This window comes from Poeciliopsis prolifica, unplaced genomic scaffold (genome assembly GCF_027474105.1).
Source record: "Poeciliopsis prolifica strain line A6 unplaced genomic scaffold, Auburn_PproV2 SCAFFOLD011, whole genome shotgun sequence".
NCBI lineage: Eukaryota > Metazoa > Chordata > Actinopteri > Cyprinodontiformes > Poeciliidae > Poeciliopsis > Poeciliopsis prolifica.
In genome coordinates this window covers 10,618,671-10,638,246 of record NW_026562386.1, presented here as the reverse complement: position 1 = coordinate 10,638,246, position 19,576 = coordinate 10,618,671, and the positions used below count along the sequence as shown (strand labels likewise).

The window sequence follows — 19,576 nt, the reverse complement described above, 5'->3', positions numbered from 1 at the left end:
TCACACCTAAAACTGTGTGAAGAAACAGAATCCTGGCTTTCTAGTTAAGCCAGGCTGCCTTACATTTTTAGACATGCTAAAATATTGCATGAGCATTAAAACTTATAGGCAACATATATATACTGCACAAATGTGACTGATACAAAATCTGCATTGATTTGGCAATGCATAAAATGCAGAAAACAATCCAGTCTAAACTTGAAGGTCATTCATGACTTTGGTCATTCCCAAAGTCTCAAAATTCAGATCTCAGGAATCCAGAGTTTATGGGGAAGAACTCATAATGAAAGAAACAAATAAATAAAAACAAACCAAAAAAAAAAAAGTTTTTTTTTTTTTCAATATGTTTCATAATTTATTCAAGATGTACATCAAAACGTCACCAAACTATCATTTAAGCTAAAATATATTTCTTGACTGCAGTATCAAAATTTCAAACATGTTTATGGATTGGACTAATTTCCAAGTGACTCAAAATATTACACATTTTAAAAATCTTCAATTGCCGAAAACATTTGCCACATGTGGATATAGATAAACAATCTTGTGGCAAATATGATCTTTATCCACATATGTTGTGGATAAACATATTCACAAGATATGTTTATAGTTGCACAACATAGTTGTGTTTACATTAACTGTGCTGGAAAGAGACAAGAGATAATAAGCACAAAAGGTAAAATATCCAAACTATTTGAAGTTAAGGTAGGTGCTGAAATTTCTTTAATGCAAATCATGTTTGCTTAGCTAACAACAGCGTTCAGAATATGTTCTCAGGATAATTAAAAAAAACAAAACAGCATTTTCAAAGCTACAAGAAAATAATTGCTTTGTTTTATCTGGAAGGTAGTGTTTTTACTGTGCTAAAGCTAACAATAAATGCAAATTTGTTATAGTGAAACAAAGGTGAAGGGAAAAGAACATGAAGAAAAATTTATAATGAAATTAAATATATCAGAGAGCAACATAGAGGTTGTAAAGAAACTCTTCTTCCACACTGATTTTTCTTTGTTCAGACCGGAACAATTTAATAGATATTTTGAGCTCCATTGTTATCTGTAACATCACAAATTTCAACTAATTTTGTCTTTGAGTTAGACAGATTCCAATGTTCTTCGAACCATGCAAAGGAAATTTGTTTATTTCAAAGTTAAGTGGATTTGGTGCCACGCTTGGTATGGAAGCCTTCAACAACCTTTACCCAAAGACATAATCAATCTATTGTTGGTAATGAATCAATCTGAATTGCCATGAGCAAACCTGAGTCCTGATGTGAGTAAGAGAAGCTTAAAATGATCAGTTGTAATAATCAAGACGAAACCTCTTGGCTCTCAACGTGTTTACGGACAAATTTACAACACAGATGAAGGAGAAAACAATTTATATGTTCGCAAAGCTCAGGTATTTTTCATAATTGGGTGCAATTTCACAGTTTCATCTTATTCTAAAACAAATTTGACTGTAATTATTTTGCTGTAAAATAAATATTTTATGAAGAAGAAAGATTTAGATATGAGATCTCATAAGATCTCAATAGAGTGAGCTATTTCAATAGTCATAACTAATGAAACTGTATTTCCTGCCAACCAATGTGCAATATTAAACCAGCCAATCTGTCAAGTTAAATAGACTTAATTATTACAACTTAGATCATTTTATTTACCTCAAATACAATAAAATTGACAATGTTCCAAACAGAGCTTTCTAGAATGAAAATAATAAGGTTAATCAAAATAAAAATAATACATTGATAACATAGAGAACTCTTGATTAGAGAATGGATTTAAACCCCCAATGAAAACACAACACAAACAGTTCTGGTTTCTATGGAGTCCTTATGAGCAACCCACATTTTACATATTGTAGTGGCTCATATATAAGTGGCTCAGTGGCTCATATATAAATGCACAGAAATTGGGTTTAAATCTGCAAAATTCAGGAAGACCTCTGAGGCTTTCATTAGCGTTTTGCATTCATTATAACACGGCAAATTAATTCTTAATGTAATTGATCAAAACATTTTTTATCAAGTCCATTAACTTTCACCCTGAGGCCAGACAAAATACGAGCAATAAACACATGCTGTTTTTAAATGCCACTGCCACCGGAAATTAAAGATAGTACAATTAATCAAAAATGTCTGTGAATCAAACAAGCCTAAAAGCATGAGCTAATATGGTTAAACTTCTCCTATGTCAATTAAATATGCAGGCAGAAATCCTCCATTTTAAATCAGTGAGCCTATAAAAAGAAATCCAAACATTTACTTTAAGGTGCGACTGCTTTGAAACTCTATTACAACTAACTTCAAATGCTTCCTTCTTTTTCTTCTTTTTTGCTACTTTCTATCTATTTTTTCAGGTAGTACTATTTATTTATAAATTTATATATTTTTTAGCATAATCACATCATTTTCTGCCGCCTCCTACCTGTGGCTCTTTCATGCCCCTCCCTTGTGTCTGTCATGTTTTTTCCAAAAACATCTTCAGTGAAAGTTTCCTGGCCCTATGTGTGACACATCTGCATTGCAGCACTGACTGTAGCAGCAGCTGGAGGACAAGAGATGGAGACGCATGAGTGGCTTGAGACGGAGGATTAGAGAGACTTATCAGTCATTTACCCAAATAACAGAAGTCTGAGTGACAGGAAAATGCCAATTTATGCATTGTTTGTTTGCCAGTGTTCTTGCTTTTGACGTGAAAAACATGCCAATTTAAACGTTACCAGACTAATACAAATATAACCATTTACACCTCAAAGTGCTGTCACAGGGAAATCAAAGAGAGGGTCATCCACCCCCTCTTTCCCGCGAGCCTCTGAGCTGTGCCGTTATTAATGGCGTCATCATTTTTTCTCTGCTCACTCTATTTCCTTTTTGATAGTGGGGCCTGCTTCATCGTGTTCTGTCATGTTTCTGTAATTGCTCCAACGGCTTGCCTTATGCTGAGTATAAAGTTTGTGTGAGAGCGCGTGCATGCGTGAGCTTGCGTGTGAGCTTGTGCATATGCGTGTGTGTGGATGTTCCACAGTCCCCCTCTCCCCCACAAGGGCCGGCTGTGAGTTTGTGGGGCAGAACCGAGCTGCGGGCGAGCTCCACACAGAGTGAAATGACAGCCTCCAGGCCACCGTTGGTTGATGACCGTGAAAACACTTGCAGTTAACGTGAAGTGAGAGACCGGCTGTCACAGTGAGACACTGTGGTTATGTGCAGCACAACAAGCTGCTACAACTCGACTCTGCAGTGATGCTACAAATAGTTTGAAGCCTAATAATTTACAACATCATCCATTTCAGACACCCAAAATACAAAGTCGGGAAGGATGGGAGAAAAAAGCCATTCGTATTTGTCAAATCTTTTCCGAACAAATGGTTTTCTTTACTTGAATCCTAGAGGGGTAAAAGGAAAAAGCCGAGGGTGGTTGATGAACGACGACAGTGGAGTCAGCGTGCTGGAGAGAATTCCAAGATTGTCACAAATGCCAACGAAGGTCAGATAAAGTGAAGAGTAAGTGCTTAGAGAGCTATGGGGGCAGAGGCCAGAAATGTGGAGGAGGTGTAAAAACTTGGGTGACCAAGCATGAGCACCATCTCAACCCATCATTAAACGAAGGCACTTAAAGGAAAAAGGCTCCTCTTACAAAGGTCGATACGCTGCACTTTCACATGTTTTGGCTTCGAAGAGTTTCACAATTATTTCACCGAAACGGAAGAAAACATATTTTCTGCAGCAGAAACCACCATATGTTTCATCCCATTCCCACAAGAAAACAGTTTCCTGTTTTCATGCGTAATCCGTGAAATAATACCCAAACGTCATATAATAGAAAAAAAGCAATAATTAGAGGGCATAATTTTTGATCCTCTCTGTGTTTAAATTAGATTTCTTTTTCCACAGCTTCCATGCCTTCTTTCTGTCATTTTGAACATACACATATGTGTGCACACATAAACACAGTTTATTATGCAGTAACATTACCAGATCCCCTTAGGCAGCTGTGCATCTCTGTATGACTGATGAGGGTAATTTCTCCCAAACAACAGAATGATCACTTTAGTGGTGAGTGCGACAGACACCCCCTCCTCCTCTTGTCTTCTTTCTCCCTCTTTCCTTTTAGTTTACAAAAAGGCAAGAAAAAGACAGACATTTGTTACCCTGTCTCATGCAGAGCCTGGAATGCTTTCAGAGATGAATAGCACCGCTGTCTTGCATAAATGAATTTACCAACAACAAAAAACAGTAAATCATTCAAACAGATCTAACAAATCTACACATCTTCTGGTTAAATTCAGGCTCCGCTAATAAAATAGGTTTCCACTTTAGCGGTGGGACTTGGGGGGTTTCCTTATTTTTTCCTTGATTACCATAGAGATCCAATATAATACACATGCCAGTGTGAATTAGGCTCATATTATGGACCGAGAAAGTCACAGTGAGTTTATACTGTGCTTGCACTACTGCACACCAGGGGATGTACAGAACAGAGTAGTTAGGACTTGTCTGTTTCTCTCTCTCTCAGCCTTATAGGTTCAGCCTCAGTGGGCTGTCTTTACTCATTCTTTTATCTGTCAGTCACACACAAAAACAAATCCACCTGTCGACCGGGAGACTGGGCTGAACAGGGCAACAGCACAGCTGTCGAAGCTCGCCTCGGAACAGTAGGGTGCGAGCCAGCGCCCTCCACTGGTGACAGAAAGTCCATTAGGACACTTATTATTTCACCTGTCAGCGCTATCTTTTCACTTGCACCCATAAGCCAGCCTGATGATAACGGTTACGATTACAGCACCTTGAGCATGGCAGTCATGCTTCCATGCTTTTTGTGGTCCTTGTGTCCTTGATCACAAGGGCTCCCCCCAGCTTGTGACAATATAACAATCCATGCGTTAAGAGACAGACATTTTTACCGCACCACTTGATTGCCCCAACAATGAAGCTATTAATGTTGCATTATGTAAATTGAAATGGCCACAAACATCTAACAGGATAATGCCTAAGTACAGTGCAATTTAATGCTGCTGACTTTCAGTAGCCCTTTGAAGGATGTTTTCAATTATAACACAGCTAATTTAATTCATTGTTTCGCAGCTGAAAATGCATTTTTAAAGCTTGACTGACTCTCTATTTCAGAACTCAGGTTTAATCAGTCATGTACATTAAACACTGGAACGTCCTCTAAAGAGATTGACAAAGTTGCCGGGGATCTGCATTCCAGGTTTTAAAGGGACGCAGTAGCCCTTCCCTTTTCTTTTCCCTCAGATGGCAGGCTTCAGTTGTGGAGGGAAAGGGTGTTCGTCTAAAAGATGAAAAGACCTGCGCCTTTAAGAGGGCTGTCTCCCCTTTTCCTCTTGCTCCCCCTCAGCCACACAGACACTCCTCCTGTGAGCATTTGTGAGGCAGCTCCTGTCCCTTATGTCTCTTTGTGGGGAACAGAGCAGACTTCCCAGAGCATCACTGAAGACAAGATACAACTCTGGGGACTATACCCGAGCAGCCCTGGTCTCAGCTGCAGCAGATTCCAGAGTGGGTACGTGGAGAGGAAAGACAGACCAACTTGAGCTGGAGGAACATAATTCAGAAGTCTTAAGGAATAAGTGGAAAATAAAAATTCAAACTATCCTAGAGGTCACTTCTGAAATGAAGAGAAGATGATCAGCAGAGCAGACTCAGCAGCGCTGGATTGGACCACGAAAGAAAAAGGTGGAGTCCTGATAAGAGCTTTCAGTTTCTCTTTTAAAAAGTTTTGTTAAAGAAGACTCGAAGCACACTATAGTATGTGCAGAAAATAAGATATAATTGCTAATAATACATGTAGCACAAGGAAAGGCTAATTTTACCTTCCAGTGTTTTTTTTTTTTGTCTTTTCATAGGGATCTGGAACACATTCCGAAAAGACATTGATGGTTTGAAAATGAGCAGCACTTTAAAGAACATCTTGAAAGGTCCCAACAGTGCTTTTAACTCATCAGTCAGGCGTTTATCTTATTTTTCCAGCTTTCTCTGAAAAGGGACATTAAAGACTTTGTTGATAGAGCTCTTGGGGAGTGAGTAATATTTCTTATTTGAAGTCTTAAAACTTTACAGCTGTTGACTGGAAGGAGACAGAATTGCCAAGTGCATAAGAAAATTATGTTATGGTGTACTCTATGAGGGAGACGCGTGTGTCTGGACTAACAATTCATTGACGCACAAGGGACTGCAGAAATGTTTACGGGATGTGGAATGGTTAGTGGCCATAACCAGTGCTTGGCTAACAACAATATCATACCCCAACCAGGACTGGAGGTAAAGAGACCAAACCAAACTGCCAATGGAGTAAACCAGGGGACGTGCCCCTTTTATCAGGGTCAAACTTACACAAACGCTGTAATGCAGCCAGCAGTGTTCAACAGTGATTCTAATTCGCTAAAACCTTCAGGGTTGCCAGCTTCTCCAACAGCAGTTAAACTAGGCCAGGAAGGTTTCAAAAAAGTTGGCCGCATTGAGGAGGACAGCCCCTGTCCCTTTCCAGGTCTGGCTTCGGGGGTGCTGGAGATGCGTGTCAAGGAGGGTAGCAAGATTCGCAACCTAATGGGATTTGCTATGGCTCGGATGCAAGGAGAAAAGACTGGAAGTGCGGTGGGCGGAACTGTTACCGGGCTCAGGCAGGTTGTATTTACTGGGTCAGGTCGTGCGGTCACAAAGACAATCACTTGTGCTGAGATTATGAAACGAAAAGTGGGCTGCCTGCATCAGATGACCAAGCTAAGGTACAAAGTGATGAAAGAAGTGTGGGAGAGCAACCATGGGGCGGCATCTGAGATGACGGTGCACAGGACTGTACCTTCCATCAGCATCCTTCTTTCTAAGGATCCTCTGGATCCACAAGAGCCAGGCTATCAGCCTCCAGAGGCTCTAAGTGCATTGTGGGAGGACAGAGCAGGGACTGAGCCTTCAGTACAAACAACATACAAGAGACCTCTTGGACAATTGCCATACAGCGGCTTCCCTCTCTGTAAAAAGCTGTGCTTGGAGGAAGGAGTCTCAGTCCTTCCTCCTAACTGACTCGCTAAACCCTTGTCACAGTGGAGAGGATTGAATCAGCAAAGTTCATTTGGCGCTGCACTCCAGTGTAGCACAATGCTGAGACAATCAGAACATTCACTCAGTCAGAACAGTGCTTTCTTAGAAGAACTGAATCCCAAATTCAAGCCTCAGTGGGTCAGTTTGACTGAGATTGAAAAGCTTGTTTCTGTACAAAGAGCACTCACAGAACAGATTTATGGCCTCCGACATCACAACTGTGATAATGTATGCTTTTACTGTGTGCTGAAGAACAGAATGAAATCATATCCCACAATGACAACAACATCAAAATGAAGCCATTGATTGCCCAAGTGAACTATGTTTGAGTTATGGATAAAACTATTTCTTGGTATGAAAACCTTTTGTTCATAAGTACTCTGAAATTGAGCTTTTCAAATGAAGAAATAAATAAATACAATTTTGTAAAAGAAATAAACCGAAAATATTGGTGGTAAAACAAATGAAAAAATGTACCATTTTAGTTTGTCTGACTATCAATCTTCCCACAAAAATAAACATTTTCTTTCCAAATTAAGTTTTCTTTTGCATTTTATCTTTTAATTCATTCATCACTATGCAAAGCTCTAATGGAACAAAAAATCACAGTGTGCTGATGTTTTGATAAGAGTACCAGCAGTGAAATTTGTCTGAAGAAAAGCTGATTTAATGACAAAGCTGTTGATAAGGACCAAACCAACCCAGCCTGACAGAAATGCCAGGGGGAGAAATACAGGCAGAGATTATCATTAAGATAACTATATAACATCACACAACACAGAGGAGAAAAAGGATTTAAACTAGGCTTGACGCAGCTTTACACTGCACTGTTGCTGCAAAATATGAAACCAAGGCAATAAGGTACACTCCTTTTCGTTTCGGCCTGCAGGCCTTCCTGTACAGCAGCGCATCTTTTGTCATCTTTTTTTCTCCTCTCAATCATCTTCTATTTCTCAAGAAAATATCACACAGAAAACTCAGGTCTAGACAGAGGCAAATTTTAAAACAGTGACATGCAGCTTCTGAGACGAAAATAAATGGAATAGATGCTGACTTTTCAAGTTGCTTTTTTATGCATCGCTTTTCTGCTTTTATTCTATTTTGATGTTATTGCAGTGGCAACTGCGATATTGCAAAAGTTTCAGCAGAAAGTGCTGATATTTGCAGCAATGACGGAGAATGGCCTGCAGAGAAAAAGACAAAGCTAAAAGGAAATAAAAATAAATTCATTATATTGTGTTTATTGTAGCTTTTTTGCTGCTTAAACTTCTTGATCATTTTGATTGTCAGTTTATAACCTTTTTCTACATTTTTCATATTTTCCCTTGGCAATATTCTTCAAATGCAGTAGCAATGCAGTAGTAAAAAAAAAAAGTTTTTTGAGGCAATACTACGGTGTATTTTTTAAATATGTAAAAAAAAAAACAGCTTTGGACTCTTGAATCACATTTCTTTTAGCAAAACAATAAAGAATCTAAAATACATCAAAGTGACCACAAAGTCTTTAACTGTTTTTGGTCGCAAAAAAGTGATAACTTGCCCATTCAATCCCATTAAATGAATCACAGCAAAGCAGAACGACGAAGGTTGAAGAAGAAATGCTGCGACTGCAAAACAGCTCACATGAAGCAAACTGTGTGTCCTCAAGACTGTCGGAAGGTTATCATTTTAGGTCACCGTTATCACAGACTTAACAGCTTTCACCGAGGAGCCCTTGGGTGAAAGCTGAAGTCCGGGTAAAAAATAAATAAATAAATAATAAATAAATAAAGATAATCCCTACAAGTAAATTTCAAATCGACCTGCATTTGTTATCATGCATTGAGGATTCAGGACCAAGTGTGAAATGCAGACGGGTAATTAGGGATAACAGCAGAGCGTTACCTGAGTGAGAGAACAGATAAAATATACTGACAAAAACATTATCCTCGAGCTAAATCCAATGTGGCTGCCGCGAAATAGGTTGGTGGAGGAGTCAAATAGGTACATTATAGGATTGTGGACAAGGTTATTCACAGACTGTGAGTCTGTTTGCCGGTATTGTTTGTTTTAAAAAGTGTGTATAAGGCAATACAGACATTAATAGAAAAAGAAAATGCAATTCAGTGCGACCTTAAAAATGCAAAGTATTTCAACATAGAGGCGAAAATACTTTCATCAAGCATTTTGACTTTGAAACAAACTGAATGAAAATTAATGAAAGTAAATTATTGAATTGTTTTGAAACTGAATTTAGACTGAACCAGATTATACAGCTGCCTATAAATCTGACCTGTTTGGACAGATATTCACTTTAATTCAGGAATTTAAATAAACTGAATAAAATTCTTATAAAACTATTACTGAAACACAGAAGAAAGGTGGTGTTTCATTATCTTTACTTTCAAGAGTATAATTCAAGTTAAACATATTGTGCAGCTTTAATATGCACCAAACTGTATGACAGATAGCATTATGAAAGAATTTTGGTAGACACAGCAGTAACATTTTGTTGACCAAAGTCAGTAAGTAACTGCGTGCCCTGAATGTGAATACATTTGTTGTGAAGTTAACATAAAGAAAGTGTTGGCACTCCATTTCTTCCCTCTCTGCCTCTGCAGCAGACGAGAGTGAGGTCTTTGGGATGGCGTGGGAGTTCGCTATCTCCCAGCCTCCAGATGGCTCCGTCTTCTCTTATCTAGAAGAATGGGTGCCGCCTCAATTTTTCAACTCGCCTTATCTGGGAATCCTTTAAATTGAATATTTACTGGGCCTGTGTTTTCTGCTGGCATTAGCCCTCAGAAGTCGACATTCCTTTTGCTTGTTCAGACAGGGCAAAAGGTTTTTCTCGCTCACACACTTCCATTGTCCGTTTTGTCAAGCAATAGGACAGTGATTGATTATGTGATTGCTGGAAGAAAATGGAAGGTTAAGCAGTTAGGCTGAGAGCTGGAGGGGGGCATTGTAACAAATAGCCAGAGAGGGAAAATGAGGAACAATAGAGAAATGTACATTACCCAAACATGACATCAGGTACCTTCAGTTTATGTCAGGGGCAAAATAAAATATATGAATCATTTTCTAAACAGTCCATTGTTTCATGCACAGCATACACAAGAGGATAAGAGAACCCTTAAGCAGCCATTGAAAACTTCTTATTGCCATTTGACTGGCTGTGGTCTATCTGCATAAACAAGCTGTGCCACAGCTACTCCCTGGTAAGTGTCTGGAAATGTCTTTTCAAAACCATTTTGCGAAATGTCTCCATGTTGGATTAATCAGTGCAGCTGAGGATGTAATTGCTGTGCTGAAGTGAAAGCTGTAAGAACAGATAATGAACACTAACTCCATGGCTGCCAGAATCCAGGGCAAAAAAATAGAAAATGGCAATAAGAATGTCTTCAGCATAATTTAAACAGAAGGCATATAAAGGTCCACTATATTTACACACATAATGATCATTTAAAAAAAGCATTAAGAGATCAGTAGTTCTAAAAATGCATCTTATTACAACATGCAACAACTTTAAAATAAGTCCTTGTGCTTTAAGGCTTTTTCCAAACTTTTAAAATGATCTGAGATTTTTTAAAATATATTTTGTAGGTGCCTGTTCTGCGATCAAGCCATGGTGCTTGGCTAATTTATATGTACATGAATCTGAAACTCTTGGTATGCTAAGAAAATGAAATGTAAGAGCTGAGTGTTGCTGCCCTCTAGTGAAGAAAGACACTAAGAGTCGTGCACAATTCAACGACAACATATTCAAAGCAAATCTCTGAAAGCATAAACTGCAGTAAGTTTCAACGTAGTGCACATATTTTCTTTAGGTACTGTAGCTATAAAACAACAAAAATAAGTTTAGAATTTGATTTCACCTATAAAAAGTATTTAAACAATATTTATACATTTCAAGTTCACAACAAACTATCTAAAGCTACTTTACAGAAAAGCCCAATTTAAGTCAAAATATATAAACTTTTTTTTTCTTTTCTTTTACAAATATTGTAAATGTATAATTACTATAATTTGCTACATTTGCAATCAAATGTTGCAATGGCCATAACTGACTGTTTTATTAGATATGTCGTATTCTTTCTCCCTTGAACGTTAGCAGTATTGAAATACAAGATTTACAGGAACCATCGTGTTCTGATTGTGAATTTATGAAGCGATGTCAGAGTTCATTTCTCATCTTTGAGATAGTACTTCTCATAGGAGCTCATCCAATCTGCAATGATCTCTGGCAGTATTTTAATTCAGTTAAAACACGTTCATTTTGGCTAAGAGGAGTGAAAACACACACATTGGATGCTAGAAGTAATAATATAATGTCTCAATATTCAGTTCATTGTTTTCTGTTATAATCATTTTTTTTTTTTTTTACCAGTTTGGTAACAGAGGCAAAGGAGTCTCGTTTGAATCTATTTATACAATATTCTCATGTACCCATTAGAGAAAAAGTTAATTGTTTGCAATGTGCATCTCTAATATGCTCACAATCAGAGGAAACATTTAATCCTTGTTGTTTTTCTTCAATATCAGAAACAAAGTCAACCATAAAGAAACATATACATATGTACAATAAATTTCATACAGTGAATAAGTCATCATGTAGTTTGGGCAGTCACCATTTATTTATTTATTTATTTATTTTCAAAATATAAATACATAAATAAAATTATCACTTAGAATTTACATCTTTTAAAATTGTATTAGCCTTCTTGTTAGAAGATGTTTGCTTTTAAAAATTTAAAGTTTAATTAACTGGATAAACAATTTAAAAATTGATTATAGAAATGTTAGGGTCTCAAATCACACATGTAGGGCATAGGTAATAGGATGAAGAATACGTCTCTCGTGTTTCTAGTTACAATCCCACACCAAGGTCGACAATATTACTAAATGGTTTAGTTAATTTCAATTCAAACAGTCTCTGCTGGGTTTCCACTTTGCACAGCAGGTGGACTGGTCGAGTAATATCAACACAGTTGTGATTACTCCATTGAAGCAGTGGGTTGCTCCAATCAGAGCCGAATCCCTCTCCTTATTACAGTTTGCAAGGCCAAATCACAGTGGGTGGACCACTGAGTAAGACTTCACATTTTCTCTCTGAAATAATTGAAATTCATTTTTGGCACTCTGATGTTACCCCATCAACACCAGACTCTTTCACATTTGCACAACTATCCATCATGCACTTACTGTTCAAGTTCAAGTTCAATTTTCTTACACTTTGACATGTATGTTTTGATACAGCTCTTACACAATCACAATGAACTTTTACATTGATTTTGTAGGCTATATAGCATGGTATATAACACTCCTGTTCTAAAAATACTTCCAATTGATTTTATTCAATATTCTGTCGTTCTGAGAAGCGGAATTTATTTTTTTTTATTTTTTTTATTTTTTTGCAATAAAGCCAAAAATGATCAAAATTTACTGAACTGTTTACTGAATTATCCAAAAAAATTGTCTTTGTACATAATATACGGGTTACATTAAAGAACTAAGTTCTTTTAATTACTGTAGCAAAGTAACGTTTTGATAATATTCTGATTTGGGCAAAGCTTTCATTCCTCAGGACTATTTACATTCCTTACATATTTATAGCAAACTTTTCCTAAACATTCGTATTTTATCGTTAAACTGAGTTTTCATTTCATTGTGGCTGTCTGTGTCGATTCCCGAAGACTTTACGTTTGATGCCATTTGTTTTTTGTCCTAGAGTCAGGAGTGCCTCCTTACAGTGGATTTTGAGCGCTTATGCGAAATGTTTCGTAAAGTTGCTTTTGTTTGTTTGTTTGTTTCTTAGCTCAGACTTTCTGGTAGTTGGGTAAGAGTTGAGAGTCAAGTTCGCTTTTCTTGGTTCTCGCAGCAGATGGCGCTTAAATGTCCTATCATTCAGTGTTAAATCTCTATTTCATAAAAATTGGTGAACGATTTTCGACTGCGAAAATTTCATACTTAAGTTTTCTAGCATTTCTCCAACTAACGGTGCTTTCTAATAATCGTAAAAACAACGTAGACGTTTCTACTGGGATCAAATAAAGCCGGACCCTGCAGTATTGCACTTTTTCAGATTGTATTTGAACGCACCGCACTAACAGCTGGGCTAGGTTTTGGCTGTGCCCTCTTCACTTACGGAGCTGACAGATACAGAGATCCCGCGGTTTTCCTGCTGCCCGTCTGGTAAGATACTTTGCGTAGTTTAAAACTTTCCTTATATTTAACTGATTATGTATATGCATTAACTTACTATTAAAAATGAGTTTTTCACTCTTTACGGTTGCCATCGTAATTGCTATGCGATGAATGTCGTAAGGATAAGTTAAAGTGTTACTTAGTTTTTGATAAAATCCATAAATTTACATTTCATAAACTAAAATGTGGATTCAGTTTTAGGCTATGAGTTATAGATTAGAGTTAATTATCTGATGATGTTTTAATCTCTTTTTTGGTATCTTTCATTCTATTATTGGTTTTCTATTTTCAGAAATGTCTTATTGGAAAACTTCAGCAGGTGCTTCATGCAGCCTTTGTGTGCACTCTCTCAGAGCTCTGCTGGCTTTCTCTCTGTGCTGCTTCATATCTGGAAACTCTGAAAGAGACAGAGCACACGATTTATTATCCAGATATCCTCTCATAGATGGGTAATGGATGCATATTCTTTACTCCTAAACATAAATTTACACTCTCTGAAATTAAGATTTAACATTAAGATTCATCTTAATATTAACGTTAATGTTAAGATCAAAATGGTTAATGTTGCTTTTCTCACTCTTTCTTCTTCTTGCTGCAGTCATAACGATTTAGCTCTAAGACTGAGGATCCATTACAACAACCAGCTGAGCAAGATCAATCTGACTCAGCTCACCAGAGTGGCCACTGATATCTCTCGCCTCAGAGCAGGTCATGTGCAGGCACAGGTACCTTAGAGTCTGACTGAATGAGTGCAATGGCACTGTTTTGGTATGTACATTTACTGGCCCCTTTATAAGTATTTGTTAACACAAATTACAAAATAACTTTGAACATGGCAACATTTTTTAGAGTGGTCTGAATATTTCAGAAACTGCTCTGTGGCTGTCATTTTCAACATTTACAACTGTATGTACAGAAATGGCTTTCTGAAGTTGGGATAGAAAGACAATAAGAAAACTGGTTCAAAGGTAACAGTGTCTAAAATGACCACTCGTTGGTAGCATGCAGAGTATCTTTTGTTAATGCAGAATCTTGAAGCAGATGATTTATGGCAGCAAAAGTCTACAAATGGGGGTGCTTTTGTCTGCTGAGAACAGGAAATTGAGACCACAATTTACACAGTCACGGCAGATTTACATGATAACATACTGAGAAAACCTTGCCTGATCTGACTCACCCTAAAAAAATTCTAATGGCATGTTGAGAATTTGTTTTAAGCAACATAAAGAAATGAGTCTATACTTTGTTGAATCAATTGTTCACCTTATTTGAGAGGTTGTGTTATGGTGAGGAGGATATTTTTCGGACACATTAGTACCTTTAGTACCAATTAAGCATCAATGAAGTATTATTAATAATGATGTCCATCACTTTATGATTAGCTTTCCCATCTTATGAAGCCTAGTTGCAGCAGGATAATGTATTATATCAAATGTTAAAATCATCATTTGATGTTGATTTTAACTTCAAATGATGTGAAAATATTTTAACATTGACTGTTAAAATCATTAATTGGTCTCAGCCCAGTAGAGCAGCTTCAATAGAGCTATCATGTCAACATAAGTCAATATTATATATGTTCTGAATATATGTGACTTTTATTTATTTTTTAATCTTATTATTATTTCCATCTTTGTTTGTCAGATGTTTTCAGTGTATGTTTTGTGTGGGGCCCAGCACATGGATGCGGTGCGACTGACTTTGGAGCAAATAGATGTAATCAGACGAATATGCACAGAATACCCTGACTTTGAACTGGTCACGTCCACTCAGGGTATGGTACTCATTGTCTTGTTACCAAGCCCAGGGAACAGTGCATTGACTGCTATGCTTCAAAATTAATAAGAAAATAGTTGCAACTGAAGCTTTTTGAATCATGAAAGTATGTCTGTGTTTGCAGAACTGAGGGATTCCCTGACGAGGGATAAAATTGCTTGTCTGATAGGTATTGAAGGAGGCCACTCCATTGATAGCAGCCTCCCTGCGCTGCGCATGTTTTATCAGCTTGGAGTCCGCTCCATGTCCCTCACTCATTCCTGCAATACTCCCTGGTATTCTAAAGAGCATGCAGTTTCTAAACATCATGTTTCTTGTCTGTAGGATGTAAATTCCATATTAGAAACAAGTTCAGTCTGAACATATTTTGAATAAAGATTATGCTTAACATTTTGTTACGCATCTTCTGACTAATATATATTTACTTTTTGGTGCAGGGCTGAATCTTCTACAAACTATTACAAAGTCTTTGTAAGGCCCAATAACAGCCTTACGACATTTGGAAAGGTAATTTTAACCTTTGGTGGTCAATGACCCCAGAAGTTACTGCCACATTTCATCACATCTCACAAACTGTTCATGGATTTTAGGAGGAATGTAATTTGTCAATTTAAAATTTAGGTTTTAAAATTTTATTCTGTCTAAAATTAACAAGAAAAAGTGAAACCAGTCATAGATGGTTGGTAGTTTTATTTTTGAACCTTTTAAGTGCAAGTCTATTGGACTTCCTTGATAGTTATCAATACCAGAGTATTTACTTGTGTACGCCTCACAATCTGCTGATCTGCTGTTTCTGGTTAATTCATTTATTTTTTTTCTTTCTTTTTTGAATAGGCTGTTGTGGATGAGATGAACAGACTGGGAATGATAGTGGATCTTTCCCACACATCTTTTGAGACAGCTTCAGCCGTTCTGAACCATTCTAAAGCTCCAGTCATTTTCAGTCATTCGTCCTCCTACAAGATCTGTAACAACAGTCGTAATGTACCCGACTGGTTGCTACATAAGCTGGTGAGAAAATCTGCTTGCTGAATCATCTGTGGGTTGTTGTTTTCATGCCAATGTAATGGAAAATCTATCAGCAAATTTTCAGCTTAGAAATGAAAGCCTGTTATCCCATGATCACTTTTCTAAATTATAAAATGTGTGTTTAAAAAAAAAGGTCCTTACTGATAATCATAATAATAATAGATGTCAAAGTATATCAACCAAAATGATCTACTTCGAGCCAGCATAAACAAATTAAGTTGAATTCTTATACTGTGTAAAGAAAATTGAGCCTTAATTTGAGGAATAATAAGGACAAATTTGTATAGGTAAGTAGTGACCATGTTTAGTAGCTTTGAGAAATTTTTGTTCAAACTTTCTGAAATTTGTAATTTGAAAATTTTGTATTCTTTGCAAACTTTGAAAGCATTAACTGTTTTAACAAAGTATTTCTGATCCTTTTTTCACTAGTACCATAATAAACTCAAACATACACTTATAGGAGGTTCAATCTTTGATGAATAACTCTCATCTAAATGTGCCTCGCATGTGCTTTTGGCACTCACACCCCGCACCACCTCCACACACGCAAACACACCCGTACATGCATTTTACATTTACACAATCTTTTACAGGAATCTCATTATTTATTGCAGCATATCCCAACCCTGGTGCTCGGGGCACACAGCTCCATTTTTCAGCACACATTTTTGAGTTACTAAAATTTTTCTCTCAAACTGATGGATTGCTTTTTGTTCTGTGTATTATTCTTATTATTAAATGAAACATTTGACTGTTCATTATACAAACACAATGAGCCAAAGCAAATTAGTTAAACAGTTTAGCCCTTTCTTTCCCAGTCTTTAAAACTGCATCTGGTAACAGTTTGATCTGAAAAACGTGAACCAAGCATGACTAGTACCTCAGGGTAATCCCACCCTTACTGCTGCTATTCCACATCTTGATTTGGCATGTTTCTCATCATTTCACATGACTCTGTTTGCTTTATCATAGTCTGGTGCAACACACAGACTTCTACTTGTGACCTTATTTCACTCTATAAGCATAGTTTGACTAAAAGAAACCTGACAAACATATGCAACTTTGCTTAACTACAAACTACATGTTTGTGTTGTGTTTCAGAAAGTGAACAGAGGGCTGATCATGGTGAATTTCTACACCCCTTTTATTTCCTGCCAGAACGAGGCTAATGTTTCTCATTTGGCTGGTAAATTTTTCTTCTTGAATAGTAGTTCATTTGAATGTGGCATTGAATCTTTTAATACCTGAGTCTGATGTGTATTTTCCACTGTTTCATCAGACCACTTTGATCACATTAAGGCGGTCATTGGAGCTAAGTCAATAGGAATTGGAGGAGACTTTGATGGTGGCATTAGGTGAGACATGTACCTGGATGCACTCCATCCATCCATCCATCCATCCATCCATCCATCCATCCATCCATCCATCCATCCATCCATCCATCCATCCATCCATCCACCCATCCATCCATCCATCCATCCATCCATCCATCCATCCATCCATCCATCCATCCATCCATCCATCCATCCATCCATCCATGGATGGCTCGTTTCCTGCTCTCCAAGGTCAAAATTAGTATTAATAAAAATACTAATTTTCTTTTCAAAAAAATCCATCCATCCACCTTTTTGTTTTAAAGAATACATAAAAGTGATCATATGTGTTTCAATAACAGATTTCCTGTGGGATTAGAAGATGTCTCAAAGTATCCTGTAATAATCCAGGAGCTCCTGAAGAGGAAATGGACAGAGGAGGAATTGGCCGATGTCCTTAGAAACAATTTTCTGCGAGTGTTTGATGAAGTTGAAAAGGTTAGCTGTGAAAATAACTCACTTCCTAACTAAGGAATCCCACTATAGAATGCGTACATAATTATTAGTCAAGTTGGTATTTTGACCATACTATCATTATTAGGGCTTTATCCAGCTAACTGCAAGCTGGATAAAGTTGAATACATTGTGTATTTAATTATAGGATGCAGAACTCTTGAAATTAAGATATTTGAGAATGATCACAGAACCATTCCAATTTATGACATGACTCCTCACCTGATCTGAACCCAGCTGAGAACAGTTCAGTACAGTGAAGGAAAACAGAGTGAGAGAGCTGTACTTCTGAATGCTGAGCAGTAAAATTAACTGCCCTAACTTTATTGTTTTCTCATTACATACCACATATTTCATTTTCAAAATATGTCAATTTGACGCATTTCTTCATTCTTCTTTCTGGAAATACTCTCTTAAATTAAACAATTTCTCTTGGTGAGCAAAACATCATGCCTCAACAATCAGTGAAAACACATTATTTGCCCCAGTCAAATACTTTTTGATATTATTTACAAACCTTTTGCATGTTTCCAGTTATGTTTTTGATGAGTTACCTGAAAATCCGATGAGCTGCAAGTATTTGGGGTTTTCATATTAAATTTGTGTAATATTTTCTACTTGTGTTCCACTCTATTTAGGTTCGCAATGAACTAAGCTGGAAGAAGCCAAGTGAAGAAGAGATACCTCAAACAGAGGTGGCAAACAAATGTAGAATGGAACTCAAACAACCTATCCTGCGAGAATTGCTCTCCAACCAGAGCCCATCCTTAAAATCAAAAGGACAAAATTTGTTATTCCTGGCCTTAGCACTGCTTTTTAATTCTTTCCTTGACTGACTAAATCCTGTTCTCTTCTTTAGTTCAGCTTTTTATTATCTATATGAAGGATGAGTGCAAATGTTTAATGTAGATATGAGTGCAAACGTCCATTATGCCGTCATATTTCATATGCACTTATAGCATATAATTACAATAGTTATTTACATTTTTTACAACTAGGGGTGCACTGATTGATTGGCCTGAATTCCATAATTTTGGGTGATTGACGATTGGCTGATACTTTCGGGTGAAACTGATCATAACCACGAATCTTATCTACCTCTGTAAAGGTCTGAAAATCAGTCACTGACCTCTTTTGCTGTGCTGTGCAAGAGGGCTGACTCACAGATCGACTCATTAGCTCACATCTGCTGGCATTTGGTTAACAATAGTCAACCAAATACTAATTTTCTTTTCAAAAAAGTAACTTGAGACAAATGTAGTTATTGGAAACTTTGGCAATGGTGCCATTCATAAAGAAAAAAAAAAGGATATCCACAAAAAAATCCGTCTTTTTTAAGACTGGTGATCTTCCAAAAAAATTGCAGTCAGTGCATCCCTACAGCTTATATGTATTTGTTAAAATTCTGCTTTATAAGATGCACTTTAATAACTAATGTATGAATGTATTAATAAAAACATTTTGTTACTGTATGCAGTTCAGAATCAGTATATAAAAAAATAAAAAGTTTAAAATGGAGCTTCTGATTTAATGAATGTTGTTGACCAGTGAGAAGGTTGTCAGGTGAAATCAAAGCAGATCATTTACAGCTTACCTGGCTCCTTTAAATATGGGAAATACACCAAATAATTGAAGTAGTTACTATGGCGGGACTTGAATCAACAGATGAAAAGATCCATTGGTAAGATTAATTATAGTGATG

General features: G+C 37.0%; 2 protein-coding genes across 2 annotated transcripts; both read left to right on the top strand.

The window, feature by feature from the left end:
• The first annotated feature begins 5,389 nt into the window (after positions 1-5,389).
• Positions 5,390-7,598, top strand: LOC129364154 (ribonuclease P protein subunit p25-like). Its single transcript, XM_055036608.1, has 2 exons — positions 5,390-5,698; positions 5,869-7,598. Exon 2 carries the CDS (start codon positions 6,203-6,205, stop codon positions 7,040-7,042), a length of 840 nt encoding a protein of 279 aa, XP_054892583.1. The 5' UTR covers positions 5,390-5,698; positions 5,869-6,202; the 3' UTR covers positions 7,043-7,598.
• Positions 7,599-13,124: 5,526 nt separating this feature from the next.
• dpep2 (dipeptidase 2) lies at positions 13,125-19,392 on the top strand. The gene is made up of 11 exons (XM_055036607.1): positions 13,125-13,231; positions 13,536-13,692; positions 13,842-13,968; positions 14,888-15,017; positions 15,144-15,294; positions 15,457-15,526; positions 15,854-16,030; positions 17,150-17,234; positions 17,328-17,403; positions 17,724-17,859; positions 18,513-19,392. The coding sequence occupies exons 2-11, from the start codon at positions 13,538-13,540 to the stop codon at positions 18,708-18,710; spliced, it is 1,305 nt and encodes a 434-aa protein (XP_054892582.1). The 5' UTR covers positions 13,125-13,231; positions 13,536-13,537; the 3' UTR covers positions 18,711-19,392.
• Positions 19,393-19,576: the final 184 nt, after the last annotated feature.